Below are 26,336 nucleotides of genomic sequence, written 5' to 3'. Positions count from 1 at the left end.
GATGATTCGTGCTGACGACATGGTGGCAGCTTCTTGCTTTTGCAGTGAAAAATTGTTTTTGAGTAACTTTGACTCCAGCCGGCTTACTGGCGCACATTTCCCGTTTCCGAAGACTATACATTCTGTTCTGTTGGTAAGTGACCCTGCTGAAGCTGTCGTTAAAGTAAGTCTGTAGATGCGCCGGACTTCTGGTCAACCGGACTTCTGGTCTTATAGGGGGCTCAAATCATTACCAGGAATTCGGGACAAAAAATCTAGTCTCATTACCAGGATTTCGGGACAAAAAATCTAGTCGCTTGGCTTCCACCACTACTGATCCGGAGTTCCCGGGTTCGAACCCGACCGCGGCGGCTGCGTTTTAAATGGAGGCAAAACGCTAAGGCGCCCGTGTGCTGTGCGATGTCACTGCACGTTAAAGATCCCCAGGTGGTCGAAATTATTCCGGAGCCCTCCACTACGGCACCTCTCTCTTGCTTTCTTCTTTCACTCCTTCGTTTATCCCTTCTCTTACGGCGCGGTTCAGGTGTCCAACGATATACGGGACAGATACTGCGTCATTTCCTTTCCCCAAAAAACCAGTTATTATTATTATTATTCCACCACCTGGCGGATGGCTACAGCATTCAAAAATAGCGCGTCGACATCATTGGTGACGTAAGGGCCGCACTTGAGTGGATGCTAGTAATTTCTCTCTCATCCTACGGCATGCACAATGCTAGACTAAAAAAAACGTTCCCGTCAATCCATGCAGCCGGAACCGTACGAGTACCCGCTAGAGAACGTCTTTGCTCCCATCGCCCTTTTCACCGGACCGTCTGATCGCCTTGCCGACCCCGATGACGTGCAAAGCCTGAGGGCAAGGATCCGTGACGCAATCGTTTTCGACTACGAGGTGCCCCAGGAAACCTTCAAGCACCTGGACTTCGTTGTGGGCCATGATGCCACTGCCATGGTCCATGAACCGATGATCGCTCTCGTCCAAGGGTTCAACGAGCCCCTGCCATGGCCGGCTTACTTTCGCAAATGAGGCCCACACCGGATCAAGACAGTGAAAGACTGGACTGTGTGTACTTCAATGACTACATGCACTCTCCTTTTGCGGTTGTTGTGTTGTGTCCACTGTAGTTTTTTAAGAACACTGACACCGTGACAAAGCTGAATCTCACCCGCTGCCTGAAGGCGTGGCAGGAAACAAAGATTCATTGTACAGGTCGCACAGGGAAGTACAAAGCACACCCTTCAGGTTCTGAGTGTATGATCACCGTGCTAAGGAATTCACGTTTTTTTGTATTTTCCATGTTCCAAAAACAATTATGGCTTCCTATACGCCCCTGTTGTGACGTCGCTGTTGTGACTGGGCCGTGCGTAAGTGAAGTTGGTATTTTGCATGTCTCGCGAGTTAACTGATCACGTAAAACCATTATATTATGATAATGCTGCAGTGTCGATCACATTTACCGCCAACATGCGAGCGCGTGTCTTTCGATACTATCGCGATACCTTATCACGAAATTGGAGATACCTTCTCTGGTATCAAGAAAACGTGCGTAAAACAGGTTACGCGGGGCTTCCACACACCACACGGAAGCGTCTCAATGACGTTATGCACGCGAAAGACAAGCGCTCCATCGTTCATGGTAACGTTGATCCCATACCACTGTCAAGAACTTCATGAAGGGAGGCACTAAAGGTGCCTCCGATTTGAACTGCCAGTGAGACCAACCGGCAGTCACCAGCCAACATGAGAGAGATTATGGAGGTGTTTTGTTAATAATTGCACAGTTTCCCTTCCGTAGGTTGCGCGGTAGAGAATGTGCGTACTTTAATTATCATTAAGTTGTTTATCGTGCACCAAAGAGTAAGCATCATTGATACTGTTCCATGCCCCCCCCCCCCCGACTCTGAAGGAAACAGCAGTGTTCTTTCTGACTAGTTGAGAACGCCATGCGGTATGTTGACACTGCATTTCTTCCTACATGTTATTCAAGGTGTGGAACAGCGTCGAGCCGACGCTGTAAGGTGAGCAGCTTGCAAGCACAAACTGGCAGCGCCCAGGGCAATATCTGCCACCAGGTAACTCGGCTTTGCAATGCATTAAACTTCCTGCAACTGCTCCCAACGACAGCATAAGAATTCAAGCGCAACAAAGACAGCACACAGACAGGAGAATGACTGGACATGCGCATGTCCCGCCGGTCACCTTTCTGTGTGGTATCTTTGTTGGACTTGAATTCTGTAAGCTATGCACCAACTTGCTCCACTAAGTATTTTACTGAACAGCATAAACTGCGAGAGCATTGACAGAGAGATTTGAGAACGCCATGGAGTATGTTGACATTGCATTTCTTCCTACATGTTATTCAAGATGTGGAACAGCGTCCAGGGGACGCTGTAGGGGGAGCAGCTTGCAAGCACAGACTGGCAGCGCCCAGGGCGATGGCTGCCACCAGGGAACTCGCCTATGCAATGCATTAGACTTCCTGCAACTGCTCCCAACGACAGCATAAGCTGCGAGACAGGCTGATTTGTTCGGCACACGTGGTCCGTATAGTTGAGCGAAAAGTGAGGCTAACCAATATTTTCAGCTTTACCCAACGTTTCGGGACCAACTCTGTGCCTTCTTCAGGGGTGACCGAACTCTCTCAGCTAGTTTTCTCTCAACTATCTTAAGGACCCAACCAGACGGACTTCCGTCGAAGATGCTTTAGTTCGAACGTGGTCCGTATGCTTCTGCAGTCGACTGCGCTAAGCCCGTTTGTTCCTCTGGCGACGCCTGCGCTGTAAGGCGTGTTTGTTTTAGGGTGTTAGTCGGTTCATTGTTGAAAAATAAACATACTTTGTTTTCGAATTACTTGTCCTCTTTTAAAGCCCATTATGCCAATCGGTAGTGCGGGCAGGGCGTAGTTATTTTTCTTTTTCTAGCCCCGTGTAATGTATGTCCTGGTCTGTGAACCCACAATATCTCTGCGGTTAAGGCTGAGACCATGCCTTCTTCCCGTCTCATACTACTACATCTCCTGTACTTCTGAAATTGCTGCCATGAGCGCAGCGTGCAGTGCGTCTCCAACAAGAGTAACGCACGCGGCAAGCACTTATGAGCCCGAAACGCGGGTAACAAAAAAGCTTAGTCTGTGGTCCCCACTAAGAGATTAACAAATTTACTTTGTTTTGACTGGGAACCGCTAGCTATTTTGACGCCATTTGAAGCGGGAAAGTAGGTGGGCGTCGTCTTTCGAAACAGAAAGTTAATCAGGGGGGGGGGGGGGGGGGGGGCAGTCACGGATGAGGTAGAACGCGCGGACTTTCAGAAAGCTAGGGGCAGTTCGGGCCGAGGGAGGCTCGAGCACCGGCAGAAGGGAACTTGTGAACATAATAAAGTCCAAGCGAGGGGCGCAAGGTTATGAAACAGAGAGGAAAGAGTAATGCGGAGGAACTTAGAAGGTTCATCACATTAATCGATGTCTGAGGTTGTTCCCATACACATGAACTGAGTTTTCTGACTCCTTTGTCAAACATCTTTCGTTATATCACAACGGTGCTGCGCAACAACAAGTAAAAAGGTACAGGGTCCGTGAGAAGTTCCCAGGCCACATAGTCTGCTTTTCAGCAGTAGCAGTATATTTTGGCATGCCTATGAAGCTACCATTGTTGCGAGAGGTGTTAACCGCACTTCTACTGCCATCCACACAGATTTCGAGGTGAGGAGTGTGTCATAAATGTCCCACTACACGGCTCAAAAACAGAGCCTGTGGCCTGGGAACTTTTGACGCGCCCTGTACATGGCATATAATACGGTCTTTGTTTTTTTGTTGCGAAAGTGTATAATGTGTTAATAGCCATGAAATCGAAGCTGTGGCCTTGTTCTATGTACAAAGGTTAGCGCAAAATAAGACACATTCACAAAAAAAGGTGGACAAGACAACGCGCGTTGTCTGGTCCACCTTTCTTACGAATGTGTCTTGTTTTGCGCTAACCTTTGTACATAGAACTATGCACCAACTAGCCCAGCAACAAGTGTTACTTGAGTGTGGCATTGTGGTAGAGCATCCACCTCGCACTTGGAATGTGCTGGGTTCAGTCCCTAGAGCCGCTGGGGACACACCGGTTTTCTAATGGGGAGAGAATTTACCCTGGCCTGGTGCTCGGCTTTTCTGGACGAAATGCATCCACCTCGCACTTGGAATGTGCTGGGTTCAGTCCCTAGAGCCGCTGGGGACACACCGGTTTTCTAATGGGGACAGAATTTACCCTGGCCTGGTGCTCGGCTTTTCTGGACGAAATGCTTGGGAAAAGGGCCTTGGACCAAACCGTTAGTCGCTCTCGGTGCACTGATTATTCGGCTCGTGACATAGCGGAATGATGAAGCCGTCCCTGCCGGCTTCAAACCAAGTGGTATGAGGGCCGCTCCTGAACTGTTTGTTTTCTCCTTGTCTGCAAGTGAAAACAGCGCTTGCCGAATAGGGACTAGAAGGAACATAGCACAGTGCTGAACTCAAAGAATTTCGCACGATTATATATATATATATATATATATATATATATATATATATATATATATATATATATATATATATATATATATATATATATATATATATATATATATATATATATATATATATATATATATATATATATATATATATATATATATATATATATATATATAGAAAGTAAGCGTAGCAGGGGGCGGCAGAAGGTTAGATGGGCGGATGAGATTAAGAAGTTTGCAGGCAAAGGTTGGATGCAGCTGGCAAAGGATAGGGTTAATTGGAGAGACGTGGGAGAGGCCTTTGCCCTGCAGTGGGTGTAGTAGGGCTGATGATGATGATGATGATATATATATATATATATATATATATATATACTTATGAAGGGGAGCCAACAGTCACCGAAACCAAGGTGCATAGGGGAGCGTTATTTTTTTTAATGTGTTGTGCTTATCAGTGGGATAATATTACTTACATTAATAAATCGCTTAAAGAAAATTACTTAGAAAGCAGCCGAGAAAACAACCATGGCGCCGGTGGGATCCGAACCCACGACCTCCAAATATCGCGTCCGGTGCTCTTATCAACTGAGCTACGGCGACGGCTGTCCAATCTGCTGCCCTCGTGGGTATTTATGTTTATTTGGTGTACGCGAACCTTGAGAGTGTTCACCAGCGTCACCCTCGACCATAGCGGCGGACGTAGCACGTCCTGTAATACCGCGAGCGTGACGTGGAACGTCATCTAACGGCGAGGGCGGAAACTGTGCGAGAGCCCTCTTAAGCAACCTGTGGCATCAAGACTGCCAGAACCGAGACCCTCGTTAAGCTATTAGCAGACAAGGTAAAGTAAATGAGGGGCCCGTTTGACAAACTTATGAAGGGAGCCAACAGTCACCGAAACCAAGGTGCATAGGGGAACGTTATTTTTTTTAATGTGTTGTGCTTATCAGTGGGATAATATTGCTTAGATTAATAAATCGCTTAAAGAAAATTACTTATAAAGCAGCAGAGAAAACAACCATGCCGCCGGTGGGATCCGAACCCACGACCTCCAAATATCGCGTCCGGTGCTCTTACCAACTGAGCTACGGCGACGGCTGTCAAATCTGCTGCTCAGCATATTGGCAGATTGGTGAGCAGCAGGATCTACGAGGAGGCAGCAATCGCGCTAGTCATCATCTCTTCCAACTCAACCCCCAAAATGATTATCAGCGACTTCAGAACCCCACTGAATAATTTCTCTAAACGCTGGATATCTCTCCATCACCCTTCGTCTCTTACCGTCTAGCCCCCCGCGCACGTCACACCTCCCAGCTGATCTGGACTCCCGAACACTGCACCTACCCTTGGAACGAGGCGGTGCACGCACAAGCCCGAGGCAATACTATCCACGAGGAGCCCAGGCACTATCCCCATTACGGTGCGGGGGACCAGATGACGACCTATCACGGGATCACCCAACATTACCGACTTGACTGCCCCCTTTATCCACAGGCCCACAGGACCCTGTCCCGCACGCACGAAATCTCATGGCGCCAGCTCCGAACGCACACCGTCGAAAATCCAGAAGTTCTCTCCCACATCTACCCCACCATCCACTCTTCCACCTGAAGATTCTGCTCTGGACACGGTACCTTATCCCACATCATCTGGCCCTGCTTTGCATATCACTCCCTCCCCTAAATCACTACCAGCCGCCGCCATGTCTCAGTGGTTATGGCGCTCGGCTGCCGATCAGAAGGACGCGGGTTCGATCCCGGCCACGGCGGTTGAATTTCGATGGAGGCGAAATTCTAGAAGACCGTGTACTGTGCGATGTCACGCCACGTGTAAAGAACCCCAGGTGGTCCAAAATTCCGGAGCCCTTCACTACGACGTCCCACATAGTATGAGTTGCTTTGGGACATTCAACCCTCATAAACCATAATCCATAAACCATAATCACTACTGAGGAGGAGAACGCAGTTCGCTGTTCAGAGTCGAGCCTTCAGGTACAACAGGATGTCTGGATCACTGAGGCGCATAAGCTTCTGACCATCCGGCGAGGCTGACCTGCTGCGTTATGAGGGCCTGCGACCCTCCCATTCAACTAATAAAGTTTACTGTCGGTCCGTCTGCCGCGTCCTGCACTCGACCCGAACGCAAAGTTAGGTCAGTCCTGGCCGTGGCAGCCGAGTTTAAAAACGAAATGCGATCGAACTGGTTGCACCAGTTCTTGCAGCCAGCCGTGAGGATGACAATGATGTCCTCTGGCTTAATGGCACATACCAACGGCGGAGGACTGGCCAGGGTGCCGGTCGTGCTTGCGCTGTAGGTTAAACATGCCTAAACCTTTTCATCTTTATTCTTTTTAACTTCTTTTGTACCGTACAGCTCCACCAGGTGCGCACATCCGAGTTAGAAGGACGTAGCACTGTGATTGACGCTGGCTACTTCGTCTACAGTTAAAATTTCTAGCCAGCAGGCCTCCGCGTCGTGTACAGTGTCTATATCCTTTAAAAAGAGGCGTTATCAAATGTACAGGGTGTATAGCGACATGGAGGCATTCCTGAAAGGGCCGCGGATAAAATTTAAAAAAAAAATAGAAAAGCATGCAAGTACACACGCACATTATATATATTCGGGTGTTCATGACCTGACCGCATAAGTTGTGGTCTGTAGAACGCGTTGCAGCGACGGCAAGGTTTCAGTGATATCGCGAGAGAAGAATGTGAGCCCAAATCGAGCGTCATGCACTCGTAGCAAAAATAATAAAAAAAGGCATAAAAGCCAGCCGCTTAATGAACTCGTCACAGCCGATGACCTCTTGACTTTTTATCAACACTGAATACCCATATAAGCGATAAAATGTAATTTACAGGCTTTCACAGGACCTTGCATTCCTTTTTTTACAGGTAAGTGGCGACGTCACATTCTCTTTTGAAACAAAGGAAATTTTTCTGCTACATCTTTTAACCCAGTGACACTTGCACATGAATGCACTAAAGTCACCACCGTGGCCGTGATCTAACCAGTGTCTTTACGGTCAGCAGCAGAGAGCATTTGGAACTGAGCCACCACGGCTGATCATTAAAGTGCATACAGTCCGGGAAGCCTCCTGTTAGCAATTGAACAAATCTGGTGGTGTAGGTATGCTAGGTGCTTGATAATGCAGGAATATATGCAAAGGCGAATGAGAAAACATATTAACTCAGTAACTAAATTACTTATTTGTGTTTACTGCATCAGACCATAAAAGGGAATGGTTATATATGATGTAAGCTAAACTGACGCTGACATGAATGAGAAAAGGTTTGCCGATCAACTGACGCCTAGGAAAGGAGGATGATGCGGTTCCTGCATCCAAAGAGTATAGGATGTATAGAACGATCCTTGAGACGCCTGCGGCTGACAAGTGCAGGATTACAATCGGTTTCAAAGCGGGGCAGACGCACAGCAGGTAGCGTAAGTCGGCTTGAAATTGTCGTCATAGGCATACTGAACACTAGGGGAGAGGAAACCAGCTTTGGAAATTTACACCAGCTCCGAGGGCAAGCTGCCGAGTGATGGATACCCGACCCGGATCCTTCGAAGCACAACCTCTTCTGCACGGGTGAGGACGCGTGGGAGTATCATCATCATCGTCATCATCCTGACTACACCCACTGCAGGGCAAACGCCTCTCCCATGTCTTTCCAATTAACCCTGTCCTTTGCCAGCTGCGCCCAACCTATTCCTGCAAACTTCTTAATCTCATCCGCCCACCTAACCATCTACCGCCCCCTGTTACGCTTACTTTCTCTTGGAATTCACTCCGTTACCCTTAAGGACCAGCGGTTATCTTGTCTTCACATTACATGCCCCGCCCAAGCCTATTTATTCCTCTTGATTTCGCCTATGATGTCATTAACCCGTGTTTGTTCCCTCACCAACTCTGCCCGCTTCCGGTCTCTTGACGTTGCACCTTTATCAAAATGGTCTGTAGACAGTCTATATACTTCTTATAGACTTTATTGCCTTCCTATAGACACACATTTTTGTATATTCATTGTCTTTAGACTGCCTATAGACAAAAGTCTACACAAAGCGTATGGCCATAAATGTATAGATTGTCTATGACTGTCTATAGGGTTTGTATTGCGTATAGACTGTTCTGTAGGGTTTGTCTACAGAGAGTCTATAGACTTTAAAGACAAAAACGTATGGACAGTATGGACAGTCTATAGATTGTGGTGAAAGTGCAGCACGGATGCGTTGAAGTGAATGTTGTAAGTGCCAGGCGGCAAACCTGATACTGCGTTTTATGGCAGTAGGTGATTTGTCCAATGTAACAATTAGTAGTGCGGTAGTTCACAACATTTTTTACTAGGTTGGTAAGGCGCCTCTCGTGATTCGATCGTTCGCCGTCGATAAGGGCTTTACCATTGCTGTAATCGATGCTAGTTTCGGCAATTATATCAACGGTGTACGTAAACTATGAACCCCTAACGAAGACATCATAGAATGGCATGCTGGGAACTGTTCTGAAGAGTGTGCCATCTGTTCGGCGTCCAAGTAAATACACCGTTATGCAGAGCAGCAATCAAGAGTCAAACCTTAATGAAATGTTCTTGATTATGATTTAAATTTGCTGAGAAATGAACGGAAGTTATTGTCGGATAACATGAAGTTTCAAAGCTTACTGGGTTTCTCCAGCGCGGCGGCTGGGCGCTCCACCCAGCCCGCTTCTGCAATGTGGCGGTCGCGTGATTAATTAGCGACAAGACGCTACGTGCGCGCGGCCCTCAATATGCAGTGAATTTACAGTGTTGCGAATATGTGCAACAGCACCTGTAGGCACTCTCGCACAAGTGGCGCGAACGCATTATTTTTTTTTTTGCATATGGGGTGCAAACCTACCCCCGTCTTTCTATTTTTTTTTCTGTCGCCCTCCTATGTACATCTCAGTATCCTTTCTCTTTGCCTTTAATTCCGCCGGTTGCAGTTCCTGTGCTTGACAGATTAGATAGCAATCGCCGAACCGGCAACATTTTTAGCTTTCTTTTTGTATTTTCGTCAGTTGTTGTTGCCTCTCAAGCGATTGGCGAACTACTACTTCTTCGAGGTGTGGCTCCGGGGGAGTTGCAGGGACTTCTTAAGCACACAAACCGCGGGTGTAAGAAGAGGGAGGCGTTTCCAGCGAACGGTTAACATCCTCCCGCGACTTTTAAATTTGCCTTGATTGGTTTCCACAGACTACGACACCAAGCACTCGAAGCAGGGTATTTTCCATACCACGCCTTAGGCCTTTTCTGTCGGATGACGGCCTTTGAAGGGGCAGAGGAGGCGTCCGATAACGGTGGCCAGCTTGTGTGTAGTTTGTATCCCTTCCTTTCTGAGAATACTGACCAAGCTTTCGCTGACACCTTTTGCGGACGAACTGCATGCGCGTTTCTGCCACTGACGTGTCCTTAGCGTAAGCATATACATAGTTTTCACGGACGTCATAAATGAGGGCTTCTGGGATACGTGCCGCCATATTGAGGTACTAAGCGGAACCGCGGGCGCCGAGCGCCAAGCCACGCAAACCTACAGGGGACGCGGTCCGTCCGTGCGTTCGTATTTCTGGTTCTGCGCGGTGTCATCATGCCGATGTGAGCCATGTTCGGCTGCGCAAGCAGAAGCAAGTCTTCTGCGAAGAAAACAAACACCGAGCCAGGCGTTGGACTTCACTGTTTACCGAAGCTGATTAGCTGGCAGTGCTAGCGCTCGAAGCTCCTCTCGGAGAAGCGCCGAAGCCCTTGGCTCGCACGGATCAACCGGAAAGACTTGAAAAACCTGGACAGCGTTCGCGTATGCAGTCGTCACTTTATCACAGGTAAGAAAAAGTAAACTTTATTGGTTGACATAAGCCTACATACGGTCGCTGTCGGAGTTGTTTACCGCGGCAGCTGGTAATGAACTGTGGCACACGAGCCTCGCCGTCGCCTATGTGTTTGCTGAGACGGTGTTGTCCGTGCACACTCGTGAGTCTCTGAGACGTACTGCCGTCTCAACAGTGAACAATGTAGCACCAATGTGAGAGCATATAGGCTTCGCCTGCACCTGCCATGCAAGTGCAGTGCGCTGTCACCATGCGCTGTCACCATGCCCTGTCACCATGCAGTGCGATGTCACCCACACCTTCAGTGATGTTTCCCTTAGCCTTTGTGAATTGGTGACCGGAGAAAAAATGACCAGTAGTTAGGTGCTGACAGCAATCTACATCCTTCCTAAGATGTCACTGATCTGAGGATTGCTAGTACAATTCCGGCCCCGGCAGCCGCATTTCGATTGGAACAAAATGCAGAAAAGTTCTGTCGCCCGAAAAAGTTAACGGGATGCGTGTCCTCGGGGAAAAAAAATACTGTACTCCACTGCCTCGTGACCCAGTTTCCTGGTAATGTTACCAGCTGATGAAGCATGCGCGTTCATACTCTCTCTCGGACATTTCATGTCAGCGGCATGCGTGACTCTATGGCATGACTAGTTGTTGCCCAGCTGCAGCATGAGCACGTCAAACACCCAACTACGAATTTCATCGATAATGTAAGGCTACAGCGAATTCAAGCATTTAACCTGAGGCTGTAAGCGTATGCCGATAGCTCCATTTCTTTCAATTGCGATCATTTTGCACTCGCGTGTACCCTACATACACGAGCTTGTATCTGTCATTCGAAAAAAGCGACCGCACAGTCTTATGCGTTCTGCGGGCGGCACGTTAGTCACAAATATTAGAGTACACATCGATATTTTAAAGACACGGACACACAAACACGCGCTTCCGCACACACATGCTTCGACGCTAAGGAAGCTCACCTCGCTCAGAAAGACGACACGCTTCGAAGGCTGTGAGTCACGTTGTCGCACTGCGGGGAGGCGGTCAATGGCGACTTTTTTCTCGTTGAGTTGAAGAGCGAAGTCCCTGGGCATATATTGGGGGCATGTATTTGTGCGGTTCATGTTGTTCGGGCTGGTTTGGATGTGCCAGGATTCCAGAAGGAGCCTTTTGAGGTAATTTGTTTCGGTTCCGAGGACCCGGGTTTCTTTGAAGTTGATTATATGGTCTTGAGTGCGCGGAATGTTCGGCTACAGGAATGCCCTCTCTTGGGAATTTGCGGACGTCGTTTCTACGTTGCGGAATTCTTTCTTTGAGATTCTTGGTTGCGCCGATGTAGGTTAATTGCGTCGCAGTCGGCGAAAGGAATTTTGTAGACAATATCTTGGGTTCTTTCTCTCCGCAGCCGATCTTTGGGAACAGGTAGGCAAAGCGCAACAGTGTTTGTGGGCTTGTGCGTGTCCTGGAGACCCCTTTTTTTCAAGATTCGGGCGATAGTCTCGCTGACGCCTGCGACATAAGGTAGAGTGACGTATTTTGGTGGTGGCGTTGGTCTTTGTGCGTTGATTTCTTGGTGAGTGTTGTAGTGTTTTTGAAGTCGAATGTTTTTTTTTTTTCAATAATGTTTTTTGGGTGGCCGTTCGTGATGATTTCCGGGTTGAACGCACTCTAGCCTAGGGTCATTCATTTGCCGTCACTGTTTTTGAACTTTGACACTGACAAATTGCGCCCAGTGAAGCCTGTCCGGTTTCAAAGCGTCTGATTAAAACATCCTCAGATCATTTCGCTCCTACCAGCATAACGGTAAATAGATGAAACAGCTGCGTTTTATATACGAAGTTACCAGGCTTTTTTTTTTTTCTTTGCTCATTCGAGTAGCGTGCTTTTCTATCACCTCAGAATGCATGATTGCAAGCAGATCGTTCGGTGCTCGTGTCACAGAACAAGTTCCCAAAAACAACAAATTAGGAAGGCGGCTAGCGTCGCAACAGCATTCTTCTTGCGGCATGTGCCGTAGCTGGTAGCTCGGTTCATCGTACACGTTTTGTGAAGACTGAGCAAGAAGGAGCACGACTCTGCCGCTAAATCCCACCTTGCTTGGTAAAGATTTCCATCCACGGTGTTCAGTTCAGTCCTTTAGTTTCAAAGAAGTCTTTCACATTTTAAAGCTGTCGAACGCTGTCGCCTCACACGGCTCTTATACGGCCAGACATCAGGTAAGTGCTTCTAAAAAAAAACGCTGGGTATAAGCACCCCGCACAGCTCTCTTCTAAATGAATCTAAATGACTGCTGTACACAATTCCTTCACCTCAGAAGCACGCAACCAAAGTGCATTACTATGCCTGTGCATTGCGTCGCACGCCTCAATTGTTGTTATTTTTGTCTTTTCACCAAGCATTCAGCACGCTGCTTTTTGTTTTCGCTTGCCCTTATTACCAGGTTGGCGTCACTTACACACACAAAAAAAGCGCTCGACAGAGTTGTCGTAAAAAAAGAGATATTTTGTCCATCACCTCTGGCTCATGAAATGCGATGCGCAGGTTGCAGTTAACGCATATATGATTCAGTCGGATGTATTTGCGACACATACTGCCCCTACACAAACTTGATCAACGCCAATGGCCAAGCCAGTTTCGAAAAAAACCTCCACCGCCATGATCTGTGTGGACATCAACCAACGGTTTATGTGCTGGGATTACGGATTCACTAGGCTCCTCTACAGAGATGCAGAAATGCAACGCACGCGCAGTTACCGTCAAGACAAGTTCACGAATTCCCCTTCGCAGCTACTGTCCATCATACCCTGTAAAAAAAAAACAACGAACGCCGCGTATTTTCATTACTCTTGAAGTAGTCGAGGGTTCGACGGCATACCGTCTGGTCAGGAATCATGGCTTGATGAGGTTCACTGGTCACTGACCAAGGTCAACAAAATATTGACGTTTCGGGAGCGCTACGGCTCCCTTGTTCACAATGAGCAACCAGCTGGACGTCCCGGGCTTTTTGTAGCGGTTACTATCGTTCTGAGGAATTTCGCATAGATAGGGTGCAATGTGCCGTCATTCTTATTTATTGTGTTGCGTGTAGCCTGGATGATTAATGACTCGAGATTTCGGCGGGCTGATACATTCCTTTCCGTTGTCACTATATCTGCTTCATCCCAGTTAATTTCATGACCAGTCTCTTGCGCATGCTCCGCGATTGCGTTCGTTGTCACTTTTCCTTTTCGTACATCTGTCAGTCATAAGCGGTCAGTGGTTGCATCTCTAATCAACCGTGCCAGGGAAGTATGCAGTGAAGACGCCGCCCTAAACCACGAAATGAAGACCGTGGAAAAAGATTTGAAAAGAAACGGCTACCCGCTTACCTTCATTCGGAACACGCAATGAGTTGCTCTATCAACTAAGCCTACTGCCCGGGAAGACGAAAGTGCTAACGCACCGAAACCGAAACGAGCCGCTATTCTGTATGTACCGGGGATCAGCGAGGCGCTGGCGCGGATGTTCCGCAAGCACGGCGTCCATGTTGCACATGTCCCAACAAGCAAGATAAGAAATGATCTTGTAAACGTGAAAGACCAGCTCGCTCGTGCCAATTTTTCCGGCGTGGTTTACAAGATTGCCTGTGCCAACTGTTCATCAGTTTACATAGGCGAAACGAAAGATTTCAAGAGACGCCTGAAAGAACATCAGTACAATGTACGAAAAGTAGAAGTGACAACGAACGCAATCGCGGAGCATGCGCAAGAGACTGGTCATGAAATTAACTTGGATGAAGTAGATATAGTGACAACAGAAAAGAATGTATCAGCCCGTCGAAATCTCGAGTCATTAATCATCCAGACTACGCCCAACACAATAAATAAGAATGATGGCACATTGCACCCTATCTACGCGAAATGCCTCAGAACGATAGTAACCGCTACAAAAAGCCAGGAACGTCCAGCTGGTTGCTCATTGTGAACAAGGGAGCCGTAGCGCTCCCGAAACGTCATTATTTTGTTGACCTTGGTCAGTGACCAGTGAACCGCATCAAGTCATTGCTCTCGAACCCTAACTTTTTTATTACTTTTTAGCAATGAACGTTACAAGAGGAGGTGGGGCAACACTAGCAACACTAGACGGGGTGAGCAATCTAGGCGCACTTTCGGCCTGAGCGGTATTTCAGCCGAGCGCCCGCTCTGCTAACTTCGGCGCTGGCAGCTGCTTCCCGGCCGCGAGTGTAAACTGGTTGAGGTAAGCCTGCGCTCACGCTCAGTATGACAGCACTACAAAGGCAAAGCACATACAATTGCCTTACTTCTTATCATCCAAGGAAGCAGGGTGAGAGCGTGGACTTACGTTACCCTGTTTACACTCGCAGTCGCGCCAACGCCGGGGACTGCAGCGCCCCCGCTCGGCTGACAGCCTGTTCCCGCTGCCGTCGCGACTGTTCGGTTACTTTTGGCGGCGTAGTACGTAGTGGAGGGCCGGAGCCCTCCACTACGGCACCTCTTTTTTTCTTTCGCTCCCTCCTTTATCCCTTCCCTTACGGCGCGGTTCAGGTGCCCAACGATACATGAGACAGATACTGCGCCATTTCCTTTCCCCAAAAAACCAACCAACCAACCGGTTATTTTTGGCGGAGACGGTACTTACGTATACAGTCTTGGTCAAAAGACTTAAGGCCAACGGCTTTTCGCTTCAGCCGCATAACAGAGCGATTGCGGCACTATTAAAGACCGAATGACCTTAAAATGCTAGCAGAAAGTTTCTTCTTGCGGTAGAGAAGCTTCCTGCTTGGCTTGTGTCCTCAATGATCCGCTACACACAGCATTGTAAGAACATTCATTTCGCTGCAGCTCAACGCTGTGGCCTGAAGACCTTTGGCCGAGACTGTACGTTCATAAATCCTGCTTTGTGAAGGCGGCCCACCCGCTCACCAGATTTTGGGCGATCCAGAAGGTGTGTACACCTGAGTGAAGGCCTTGAAGGTAAATTCCTTCAGTGTAAAGGCTGTTAGTGTAAAATCCTTATGGTAAGAGCCTTTAGGTAGAAGGATTTTATGGTAAAGGCCTTTAGGTCAAATGCCTTTTGTACGTAAGGATCTTAAGAGCTCACCGTAACTGCTACGCACGATATTCCCCGCTTAGCCAAGCTAAACCGTCTGTTAATTTTTTTTCTTTTCACAGGAGCAGGAAAGCAGCCGCGCGCAAGGTGAAAAGTAAAACTAGAGCCAGTGACTTTTCCCTCACTGCCTGAATCTCTGAGAGACGATCCATTAGGTGCAAAGAGCCATGATGCTTTCTCGATGGCAGAAGACGTACCCACTTGCCACTGTGCTTAAGCCTCGCGTCAGGTTCTTTTCCGAGATCACCGCCACGAACACACCGCAGCTACAGCCTCAGCTGTACGTCGAAAACAACAGCTCCCAGGCGATTTACAACCGCAGGTTGTTAGACGTCTTTCAACCGACCTTCAAGGTACCACAGTGCAGCACTCACCAGTACCTGGACGTCGGATGCGGCACGGGCGATTTCACGCGTGACGGCCTCCTTCCCCGTTGCCTGCCATGCCGCAGGCTGGTCGGCATCGACTCTTCCTCAGAGATGGTCGACTACGCCCGAAGGCACTCGACTCAGTGCAGACTGGACTTCCATCAACTAGACATAGGTGGCGACGTGGAGGCGTTCCTCTCCGAATTCGGCCAATTTGACCGAGTCTACTCATTCTTCTGCTTTCATTGGTTGGTGGACCAGTCAAAGGGTTTGAAGAACATCGCGAGGCTGTTGAAGAGCTCCGGAGGGTGTCTAATTGCCAGTTACGCCTCGCATCAATGTATTCCCGTCTGGAAGCAGCTCGCCAAAATGGACCGCTGGGTGAAGTACACGGAGGTAGGTTTTAATCAACATAAAAATGCACTTAAACTAAATTTAAGGAGCTTATTGGGGACATTGTGCATTCTGTGATATGAAGAGGCAAGGGGTGGTCGCCTTTCGGAATTGGGATGAACCAGAAAGGAAAACGACCTTATCGAACGCTCGACTACTGATCCGGAGTTCCCGGGTTCGATCCCGACCGCGGCGGCTGTGTTTTTATGAAGGAAAAACGATAGGGCGCCCGTGTGCTGTGCGATGTCAGCGCACGTTAAAGATCCCCAGGTGGTCGAAATTATTCCGGAGCCTTCCACTACGGCACCTCTTCCTTCATTTCTTCTTTCTCTCCCTCCTTTATCCCTTCCCTTACGGCGCGGTTCAGGTGTCCGCCGATATGTGAGACAGGTACTGCGCCATTTCCTTTCCCCCAAAATCAATTATTATTATATTATCTTTAACGTGCACAGAGACCGCAGAGCAGACGGGCGCCTTAGCATTTTACCTCCATAAAAACGCAGCCGCCGTGGTCGGGTTCGAACCCGGGAACTCCGGATCAGTAGTCGAGCGCTGTAACCACTGAGCCACCGTGGCGGGTCCACAGCCGAGTTCGAACATTCGAACCCTTGAACTTCGGCTCAGTGGTTAGAGAGCTCGGCTACTGTGCCGGAGTTCTCGAGACCACATAATATGGGACTGGACGAAGGATCCGCCTCCAGCAGATCTAGTCACATCTCCCACGCTTGAAAAAGGGGAAGCTGTTCTCGCCAGCCCGGACCCGGACGTTCAGTCCCGGGCCACGGCAAGAGCGCAGGAGTTCGCCGACAGACTTAAACTGTCGGCCTCCTGGAGTGGCTGAAGTAACCCAAGAATATCACCATCTTCCTGACAATAACGTTCTCTCTCTCTCTCCCGAGTTCGACTCCGGGAAAGAGTCAATTAGTATTGCCTGACCTTCGGAGAAAGGAGACAGTTTTTCATGCTGCAGATGAATTAGTGTCCGGCGTCGGGTGTCATTTCAGCAACTGAAGAAGTTCATTCCTGAGACGGAAGGAATGAGTGACAGTGAGATGATTCTCACCATGTCCAAGTGGCTCAACGACGCCGGGCTTGTGCCGAGCACCTTGGAGACTTCTCGCTCCGGAATATTCGAAAACGGAACTCTGCAGGAAGACATTGGTGAGATGTAGTGTTTCTTTTTCAAGCCTTGCGTGTGTAAGAAAGCCATTTGGTTGCCCTTTAGGGCACTCAGAAGGTGACCTGCGTGCTGGTAATAGAATAGGCCACTGTTGGACGAGGGACCACGATCTGCTAAATTCTCTGGAGCAAAATTATTGCATTCCATGTGGTACCACTTTAAATATCCATCGCCGATAACAATACACCTAAAATTTAAAAATGGATTGTTTTTTCCTTTGTGGTCATGTTTGATGTTAGTTCACCATTAAAACGCCCAGTTAATGGCCCAAATGTTTTATTTGAAATACTCATCTCTTTCCGACATCTCCGTTTAAACTTCTGATCTTAATCGTAAAAATAACTTTCTGATTCCCAACATATATATTGAATGGCGGGATTACCTTACCACTTTATCACCTTTACTCCGACATCACCAGCAAAAGAGCTAAAAAAAGCCATTGAAATCACGTACCGTAGTTGCGTTAGAAAACTTGTGTGTGGCGGAGATAAGCTGTGTTTTAATTCGCTACCATTCGTACCTTATAGGAACTACCGTTTGGGTTACAGTGGCCTGTTTGTGATTAGAATGGGATGTTCCTTCAATGCAGGCCAACTTCAATTTCTTCTTCTTAGTGACCCTTCAAAACTATCACATTTTGTCCGCCTCGCATATACCTAATTACCGGATATAAAATAACGCTAAGAAATACTAATATGAAATGCGGCTACCGTCTGATAGCGTTTAGAGAAAAATTACGCCTTCTATAGGCTTGCCCACAGAGCAAAACAAAGGAAGTGTCATTCGAGAACTAGCACATAGAGAAAATTCGAAACACTATCACGGCAGCCTGGCTTAGGTGCCAGTTCTGTTGCAAAACTGGCCCACCAGTATTGCACCTTATAACAAACAACAGTGTCATATCTCGGAGCACCACTACAGGCAACACTGATGATATCTACACACTTTTACGCCAGAGGGTTCGGGAAAAATTTATATATAATTGGTTTTTGGTGGAAAGGAAATGGCGCAGTATCTGTCTCATATATCGTTGGACACCTGAACCGCGCCGTAAGGGAAGGGATAAAGGAGGGAGTGAAAGAAGAGAGGAACAAAATAGGTCCGTAGTGGAGGGCTCCGGAATAATTTCGACCACCTGGGGATCTTTAACGTGCACTGACATCGCACAGCACACGGGCGCCTTAGCGTTTTTCCTCCATAAAAACGCAGCCGCCGCGGTCGGGTTCGAACGCGGGAACTCCGGATCAGTAGTCGAGCGCCCTAACCACTGAGCCACCGCGGCTGAACATGAATAATATTAGTTATAATAATAATAATAATAATAATAATAATAATAATAATAATAATAATAATAATAATAATAATAATAATAATAATAATAATAATAATAATAATAATAATAATAATAATTTGTTTTTGGGGAAGTAAATGACGCATAATGTGTCTCATACATCGTTGGACACCTAAACCGCACCGTAAAGGAAGGGATAAAGGAGGAAGTGAAAGAAGAAAGGGAGAAGAGGTGCCGTAGTGGAGGGCTCCGGAATAATTTCGACCACCTGGGGATCTTTAACGTGCACTGACATCGCACAGCATTAGTTGCGAAATACATATTTCAGCGTTAGCTGCAGCGTTTGCCTTCATACTCTAGCCCAGTGAGTAAATTTACAGCTTCTGACCAGCTAAATAACGGACAATTTTTACCATGCGCTATTTTCTTGTTTTGCGCCTCCTTCTACGCGGCTGTGGAAAACTTCAGCTTTGACTCTTTGGGTTAATCATTGCTTCCTGAAATAACCCACAGCTTCAGCATGGGCTGAATAAGTATCATTCTCTTCCTTAATTCTAATAACCACAGCATTACTGACAGCCTCACATCTACGTGTTAATGTTCCTGTTTTGCAGTAGTGCCACAATTATCTAAAATTTTCGTCTAACGCACCTTAAGGGACCATAATCATTTGTGTGTTTGTAATGTGCACTTGTCGCTTTTTTTTTCTCTTTCAAGCAAAGCATATAGCGCTCGTGCCCATCATGAACGTCGTGACCGAAGAAGAAAAGCCTCAGCTGGTTACTGACGTCACTGAGCTGGCATTGAAGGTTCATGCACCGAACACGGACCATTCGTCGTACAAAACTTTCATAATCAAGGCTTGTAAAGTAGCCGACGGCTAGTTTGTTTGGTTCAGAGGCAACTAGCAATTGCATATAGTGAAGAGGTGGTGAATATGTGTTGCTTAGTTTTAAGTGAGGCATATTTAAAAAAGTAAGAAAGTAGATGATAAACTACGTTCCTTTTCGCATGGAGCCGTCTTTATATTCAACAAGTTCAGCGGTCTTCTAACGTGTCAGAAGGCAATAAAGGAACAAAAGCTATCATAATGAGCTGTATGGTTTCCCTTTGTGGTATTCTTGGAAATTGATTCTTGTATAGTATTCTGAATAAACAAAAATAAAGAAACTACGTGCCAATTATATGCACCTATATATTCCTGATGTTTCACCTAACATGTTCTGCATTAAAAAAAATATAGGCTTCTCTGATTAGATGACCTCTTTTTTTCGCCATAGCAGTGTCAGTGGTGTAACGTATCAAAATAAACTAAGACGTGCTAACTAGTAGGATGGTTAACTATTATTGAATACTTAATTTTTTAAGAGTTACTGTTTGCCCCACTGATTATTACTGAGAGGCGTGTAGATCACCGCAAGCTAAGACGCTTTTGCGGGATAGTTGTCAATGAAGCATCGTGAAATCAACAGCGCACTCAAAGACGCACAGGAAAAATAAGCGAATAAGCTCTGTGTTCGTCTTAGTCATGCTATGTCTGTTTCAGATTGCACTGTTCACTTCCTGATGCCCCCGTTAAGTGATATCAATATCATCGTTTAGAATTTCGAAAACGCAGTTACCCTCGACGCTATGGCCCAAACAATTCTGCCTACACCGCGCCAGAGTACATGCGCTTTCGAGATGCTTGCAGGCAAAACAATCCTTCTAGTGCACGTAACTTGTTGACATCACCAAAATTTGTGCGGCCGAAACCCCCAGTGTTTTGGTTTATGGGGGGTTTAACGTCACAAGGCGACTCAGGCTATGAGGGACGCCTTAGTGAAGGGCTCCGGAAATTTCGACCACCTGGGGTTCTTTAACGTGCACTGACATCGCACAGCACACGGACCTCTAGAACTTCGCCTCCATCGAAATTCGACCGCCGCGGCCGGGATCGAACCTGCGTCTTTCGGGCCGACAGCCGAGCGCCATAGCCACTCAGCCACCGCGGCGGCTAAAACCCCCAGTGTAACCTGGTTCTAATAATAATAATAATAATAATAATAATAATAATAATAATAATAATAATAATAATCGTTTTTTGGGGAAAGGAAATGGCGCAGTATCTGTCTCGTATATCGTTGGACACCTGAACCGCGCCGTAAGGGAAGGGTAAAGGAGGGAGTGAAAGAAGAAAGGAAGAATGAGGTCCCGTAGTGGAGGGCTCCGGAATAATTTCGACCACCTGGGGATCTTTAACGTGCACTGACATCGCACAGCACACGGGCGCCTTAGCGTTTTTCCTCCATAAAAACGCAGCCGCCGCGGTCGCCTCTCCTCATTTTCCACGCACCTGGTTCTGGAAAATCTAAAAACTGATATGGATATTACTTACGGTGCGCTGCAGGCCTCTCAGTAAATCATGAGACTAATAGTAGTAGTTAAACAGGCAACTAATCAATATTAATTAACCTGCCTGCTAGTTAGCCCGTCTAAGCTGAATTCTGCTGTGCTACACCGCTGACGACGCAATGCCGAAAAACACTAGTTTCTACCTCAAAAACCCTATCGTTAAAGATTTCTGTACACCACAGGTGAGAAACCCGGAATGTAGCACGCTTAACAAAAGAGCGAGCAATGTTGTCTCTTTCGATAGATTCGGCATGCTCCTAAAGCAAAGCCCGGTCAGCTTTTGATACTGAACAGAGAAAACTATTTAATTATCAACCTCAAGCAAAGGTTCGCTAAAATTTTGTTTTTAGCGCAGTGCTGCCTCTCTTTCATATTGAAAACAAACGGACAACTTATTTGCCCATGAACTGATCCATCCCTTGGCACGCATTTAGGTTGCATGATTCGGTAAAAGCTACCAGTAAAAAGAAGTTGTATGAGGAGCTATTAAAATGCACACAAGCCAGTTCCATCGCATGTTCGCCATCCATGATGGCCGAAAATAATGGGGAAGTAGTTTAAACTGTCGCTGACCACCGAAAGCTTTTAGTTTCATTCCCGGAGTTCATGCACTAATCATGTATACGCCCAGCCACTGGTAATTTATTTGCTTCCCCGTTCTATCCAGATTCCCGCCCTTCGCATCCATGTTTTCCTTTTCCCATATGTCGGCGTTGTTACCGCAACAATCAACCGGGTTTCTGTTTGCGCATTTAAAACCTCGTGCATGACTTCTTCAGCGGAATCCCGTCAGTATTTGGAGAGGAAACGCGCCATAATTTCGCGACCCCATTAAACTTGCCGCCAAAGCTTCCGTAAACCTGCCCGTCACAAGATCAGATGCAAGTACCAGCACATTTGGTAGATGAATGTTTTGTAGCGATAGCTACATACTGCCACAAACTTTTGTAGCGATAGCTACAAACTGCCACCCTGTGGCTGCGCCGCCACGCTGTCACGTGGTGCGGAGCAGCTGCCGGCGGCGCGGCTGATCACGTGGTTCGTCACGTGGTTGGTCACATGACCAAGTTCCACTCGGCCAGCAGTAGCTATCGCGTCATTCCAGGTTTAACCAAAGCTAAACCACCGCTAATTTTTTTTTTTCGCGAAGAATTTATCGAACTGAATCCCCTACTTTGGCTGCTTTTCTTGGGAGCGGTAAACTGAGAAGACAGCGCTACTCATAACCTTGACACAGTGCAGTCCCGCGAGTGGCCCCCTCCTGCCACGCTTTATTCAAACCTTGACACGGTCACGGTTTGCTCAGTGACATCTGTCAGTGTTCCAAGCTCCAATTTACAGCTGCCCGCAAGGCATTTCTTTCTCTGTGAGATAAGGTGAAACGAATGGAAGGTGCAGTGACCAAAGTACGAGACATTTATTTTAAAGGGGCTCTGAAACACTTTCCGAGGAGAAGACATCAACTTGCTCAATCACTGCATTGTGTTGCCATGAACACCTGAACCAAATAATATACTTCTGCAAGCAGCAGAGAACCCACAGTCACGCGCGAAAGTTGGCGAGCCCTTCTCGGCGACTTTTTCATGCTCGCACCCTCCTCCGTCGCTCGCATCTACGTATACATGTTGAGAGATGGCTATTGGTTAGATTCGTTCAGACGTCAGGCAGCTACCAAGGCCGTGGCAAGTAAGCCGCGTAGCTCCGGCGGGCCAGGAACCTCTCCCCCGGAGGTGGGGCCGGCGGAGGAGCGCCGATCTTCCAGCGCGCAAAAAGTGACGAGAGGAGAGGGAAAGGTGTGAAGACGCTGAAATTCAAATTTTGACTACATATAACTCAGTTTGTACAAAGCGCATTAAACATTCTTCCTGGACAATAATCGTGAAGCGGCGTGATTTAACATCCCAGGCATGTCATAACTTTATTAGAGCCCCTTTCAGAGCCCCTTTAATTATCAGGTGGCGAGTTTGTTGACCAATTGTTATTAGTGATTGAAGGCATTTCATTCAACAGAGGTGCAGTAGGGCCGCTTGGCAAATGCAGGAAAGTGGGATGCTGGCTGTAGCTTCACAATCAGCGCGACATTCCTCTTGTGACAAGTGTGGTAACTGAAAGTTCTCTTTGTCTAATACGTTTTGTGCAAACTGAACACACAGGAGCAGCACTGCTTCGTTCGTGCTCGCCAGTATTCTGTTACCTGTAGTTCAGTTCGTAGCGCGGCACTGATATTTATATAGGTTGGTTCGTACACAGGAAGGCAAAAATGGGATATAATGCGATTGTCAGGTTCCTAAACCATATTTCCTCTTCACGGGATTTACATTTTGGTCCTCTCTAGCTTCAACACTAGCTTATTAGAAAAACAACACACACACACACACACACACACACAAACACACACACACACACACACACACGCACACACACACACACACACACACACACACACACACACACACACACACACACACACACACACACACACACACACACACACACACACACACACAAGCTGGCGAGGACACACTCCAGATCGACAGCAAGGATAATATCTGAAGGTAACTCTCCCCAAACAACATGGGCTCTCCCAACATCGCTGCGTGCGTATTTTTTTACAAAGTAGCTGAAAGCAGCTAGCTATCACTCTCCGCCCTCTCTGTTATATGGCAATTGAAGTAAATAGATTACCAACGCAAAAAAAAAATGGTATTTTTCTGAGCATGGAATAACCCCAAACTGGTGTAGTCAGTTTTATAGGTCAGCAATCACGAATTGGACTGAATATATGAACGTAGTTAGCCAGAACAGCAGCTTGGGCTTGTTTGTTTTCCATCCTGATGTTAACAGCGCAGAACGTAGACGGGACACGAGAAGAGGAGCACGCACAACGAGCGCTGACTTTCAACAACGTTTACTTGGAAAGGACACAGCTTGATTCAACAACGACAGCCTCGATTACATTGAATGTAATCACTGACAATAATATTAACACACAGTCATGATCCAATAAAAATAATCCCCTGGCCTCAGAGCCCTCATGCATGAATCGTGTAGAGCTATCGCAAAATTAGCAGTGACAAAAATATTCCTCAGCAAAAAAAAATCTACAGAGAAACAAGTCATGCGTAGATAAAGGTAACCAAGAAACGATTTGTACTCAAAAAATGAGAGACAGTCGTTATCGTAACAGTATCTACAGGGTTCTGATGGGACTTAAAGTAGTTTTGGAATAGTGCGGACGTGGGAGAAGTGATGCTTGAGTGTTCGCCAATCAAATTTTGACAAGTATACGCACATTACGGTACGCAAGTGCTATTTAAAAGTTACAACATATGCGCCGAATAAAAAACGGAACACAGCATTAGGTTCACAACGACAGCTGACCCTCGTGAGAACGCCAAATATGCGCCATTTCAGCAAAGCGGCGCCCCATCTACTATTGCCCTAGAGGTGACGGTCTGACCGCCGGTTGCACCGTGCAAGTGTTCCAGTAAAGGATACCGCCTGAAAAGCCGCCCACACTGGTCAACGAAGCTGTCGTAATCCAAGCCAAGCACCAGAACGCATGGAAGGCCGTAGAGGTTGGCGCGCTGCTCCAGCGTCAGGGCGTTGCTGACCACGAGCCTCATGACATGCTGCCCCGTCATCGCCTTGTGCACGATGCAAGAACCAGCGACACTGTCGTCTCTGCAGAAGCTGGAATGGGCGCAACCCGAGTAGATTGGCGCGAACTGCATGGAGGGCTCGAACATCTCCACTCCAGTCGCCGGATCTACACTACCCTCTGATCCCAGGGGCGCCGTATACTCGGTGATACAGAGCTGCTGAAAGCTGGCCCGCGGTGCGGCGCCCGCGTAGCGTTGGAGCACAGCTAGAACTGCGTTAGTAATGTCCGCGCACAAGTGCTGCACGGTGGGCGTGCTGGGAAGGGCCACGAGATGGGTGGTGAGAAAGAAGTACGTGACATCGTTGAAGACGCCGTCCACGAGATGCTCGTTGCCGGTGTTGATGTCCAGGACGACGGAGGTAATTGCCTGCTGCAAGCCTTGGCTATTGAACGTGCTCCGGATGTTCTTCAGAAGCTCACCGAGCAAGCGCAAGTCATCTGGGCTCTCGCAGCCCGGTTTTGGCTGGACCCAGTCCACGGTGACTCCGTCAAGCCGGAAGTCTTGCATGGCGTTTACCACACTGCCCATAAGGCGTTGCAGCATCGCCGGATCCTGAACTATCCTGGTGAAGTGCGGGCTGTCTTCTGGGTAGCCACCTAGCGCAAGCAGGATCTTGATGTTCGGGTATCCTTGAGCGTCAGTGATGGTCCTGAGCTGGCGCAAGCCGTGTTGCGCGTCGAAGGTTGGCAGCCGGCTCGTGATGGTTCCGTTCTCGACGCCTACCGACCAGTACACGACGTTGGGGCAGAGGGCGAACGGCAGGGTCTGGAACATGTAGTTCCAGGACGCGCCCACGTATAGAGGACCATAGTCGGGAACTACGCGCGAGTTGTTGAATACGCAGAAGAAAGCCCTCGGAGATGGCGTGGATGCAGTGCTGTTGTAGGGCGGGCCGATTTGAAGCTGCCCGGGCAATGCAGGCAAGACTACGGACTCCATACATGGGGGTTCCGTGCTTTGCGAGGTTGCATCGGTAGTCGCGCCTGGTGTGACTTTTGTCGGAACAGTAAACCCACCCGGAAAGTTCGTTGAATCGGTCATTGTGGTCCGTTCGATATTCATGAGGAAGGGCACCAGAAAGATCCAGATGGACAGGATCAGAGGGAGCAACAGGATTCCGCACAGGAACCACAGCGTCAAGCAGAAGCGTTCGCGTTCCTCTGACTCCTCTTGTTCTCTGCTGCGCGCCTGGAGTTCCCTTACTGCCGACGGTGCCTGCGCCGTCAGTGCTTGCTCCCCGTCTAATTCAACTTGCGCTTGAGACGTCGCTGAAGGGGGTGCTGCTCTAGGGCTTAGCACGACGACGACGTCTTGCGTTTCTGGCTGTGCTCTGGTGGGACTTGCGATTCTTGCAGCTTGATGTATCGGTGCGTCGGTCCGAATGACGTGCGGGCCTACTCGCTGTTTTGGGGGGCCGGAGTGAGCCGCAGAGCTGCTCTCCGCCGTCGACGAGGTGCCTTTGCCCTGACCTTTTCCGCCAGGGCTTGGGCCTGGCCTGTTTGCCTGCTGACCCACAAACTGCTGGGGATTCATCGCGGCACCTGTCCAGACCACTGTGCAGTAGCTTCTTCTTCGTCTTCTTCTTCTTTTTCACCCCAGGTATATGGC

The 26,336-nt window shown here is 48.0% G+C and overlaps 2 protein-coding genes across 2 annotated transcripts in view; both read left to right on the top strand.

Moving 5' to 3' along the window:
• The window catches only part of LOC144104549 (gastric triacylglycerol lipase-like), a 31,850-nt gene extending 30,490 nt beyond the window's left edge, over positions 1-1,360 (top strand). Inside the window, exon 9 of the mRNA XM_077637636.1 lies at positions 752-1,360. Within this exon, the coding sequence (XP_077493762.1) occupies positions 752-1,027 (276 nt within the window). The 3' untranslated portion in view covers positions 1,028-1,360. The remainder of the gene's footprint in view (positions 1-751) is intronic.
• Positions 1,361-15,604: 14,244 nt separating this feature from the next.
• LOC144103720 (juvenile hormone acid O-methyltransferase-like) lies at positions 15,605-17,370 on the top strand. The gene is made up of 2 exons (XM_077636377.1): positions 15,605-16,201; positions 17,203-17,370. The coding sequence occupies exons 1-2, from the start codon at positions 15,605-15,607 to the stop codon at positions 17,368-17,370; spliced, it is 765 nt and encodes a 254-aa protein (XP_077492503.1).
• The last annotated feature ends 8,966 nt before the right edge of the window (positions 17,371-26,336 follow it).

The sequence above is a fragment of the Amblyomma americanum genome, chromosome 9, assembly GCF_052857255.1.
Source record: "Amblyomma americanum isolate KBUSLIRL-KWMA chromosome 9, ASM5285725v1, whole genome shotgun sequence".
Lineage (NCBI taxonomy): Eukaryota > Metazoa > Arthropoda > Arachnida > Ixodida > Ixodidae > Amblyomma > Amblyomma americanum.
The sequence above is the reverse complement of the archived record's forward strand: the minus strand, read 5'-3'. Positions and strand labels throughout refer to the sequence as shown.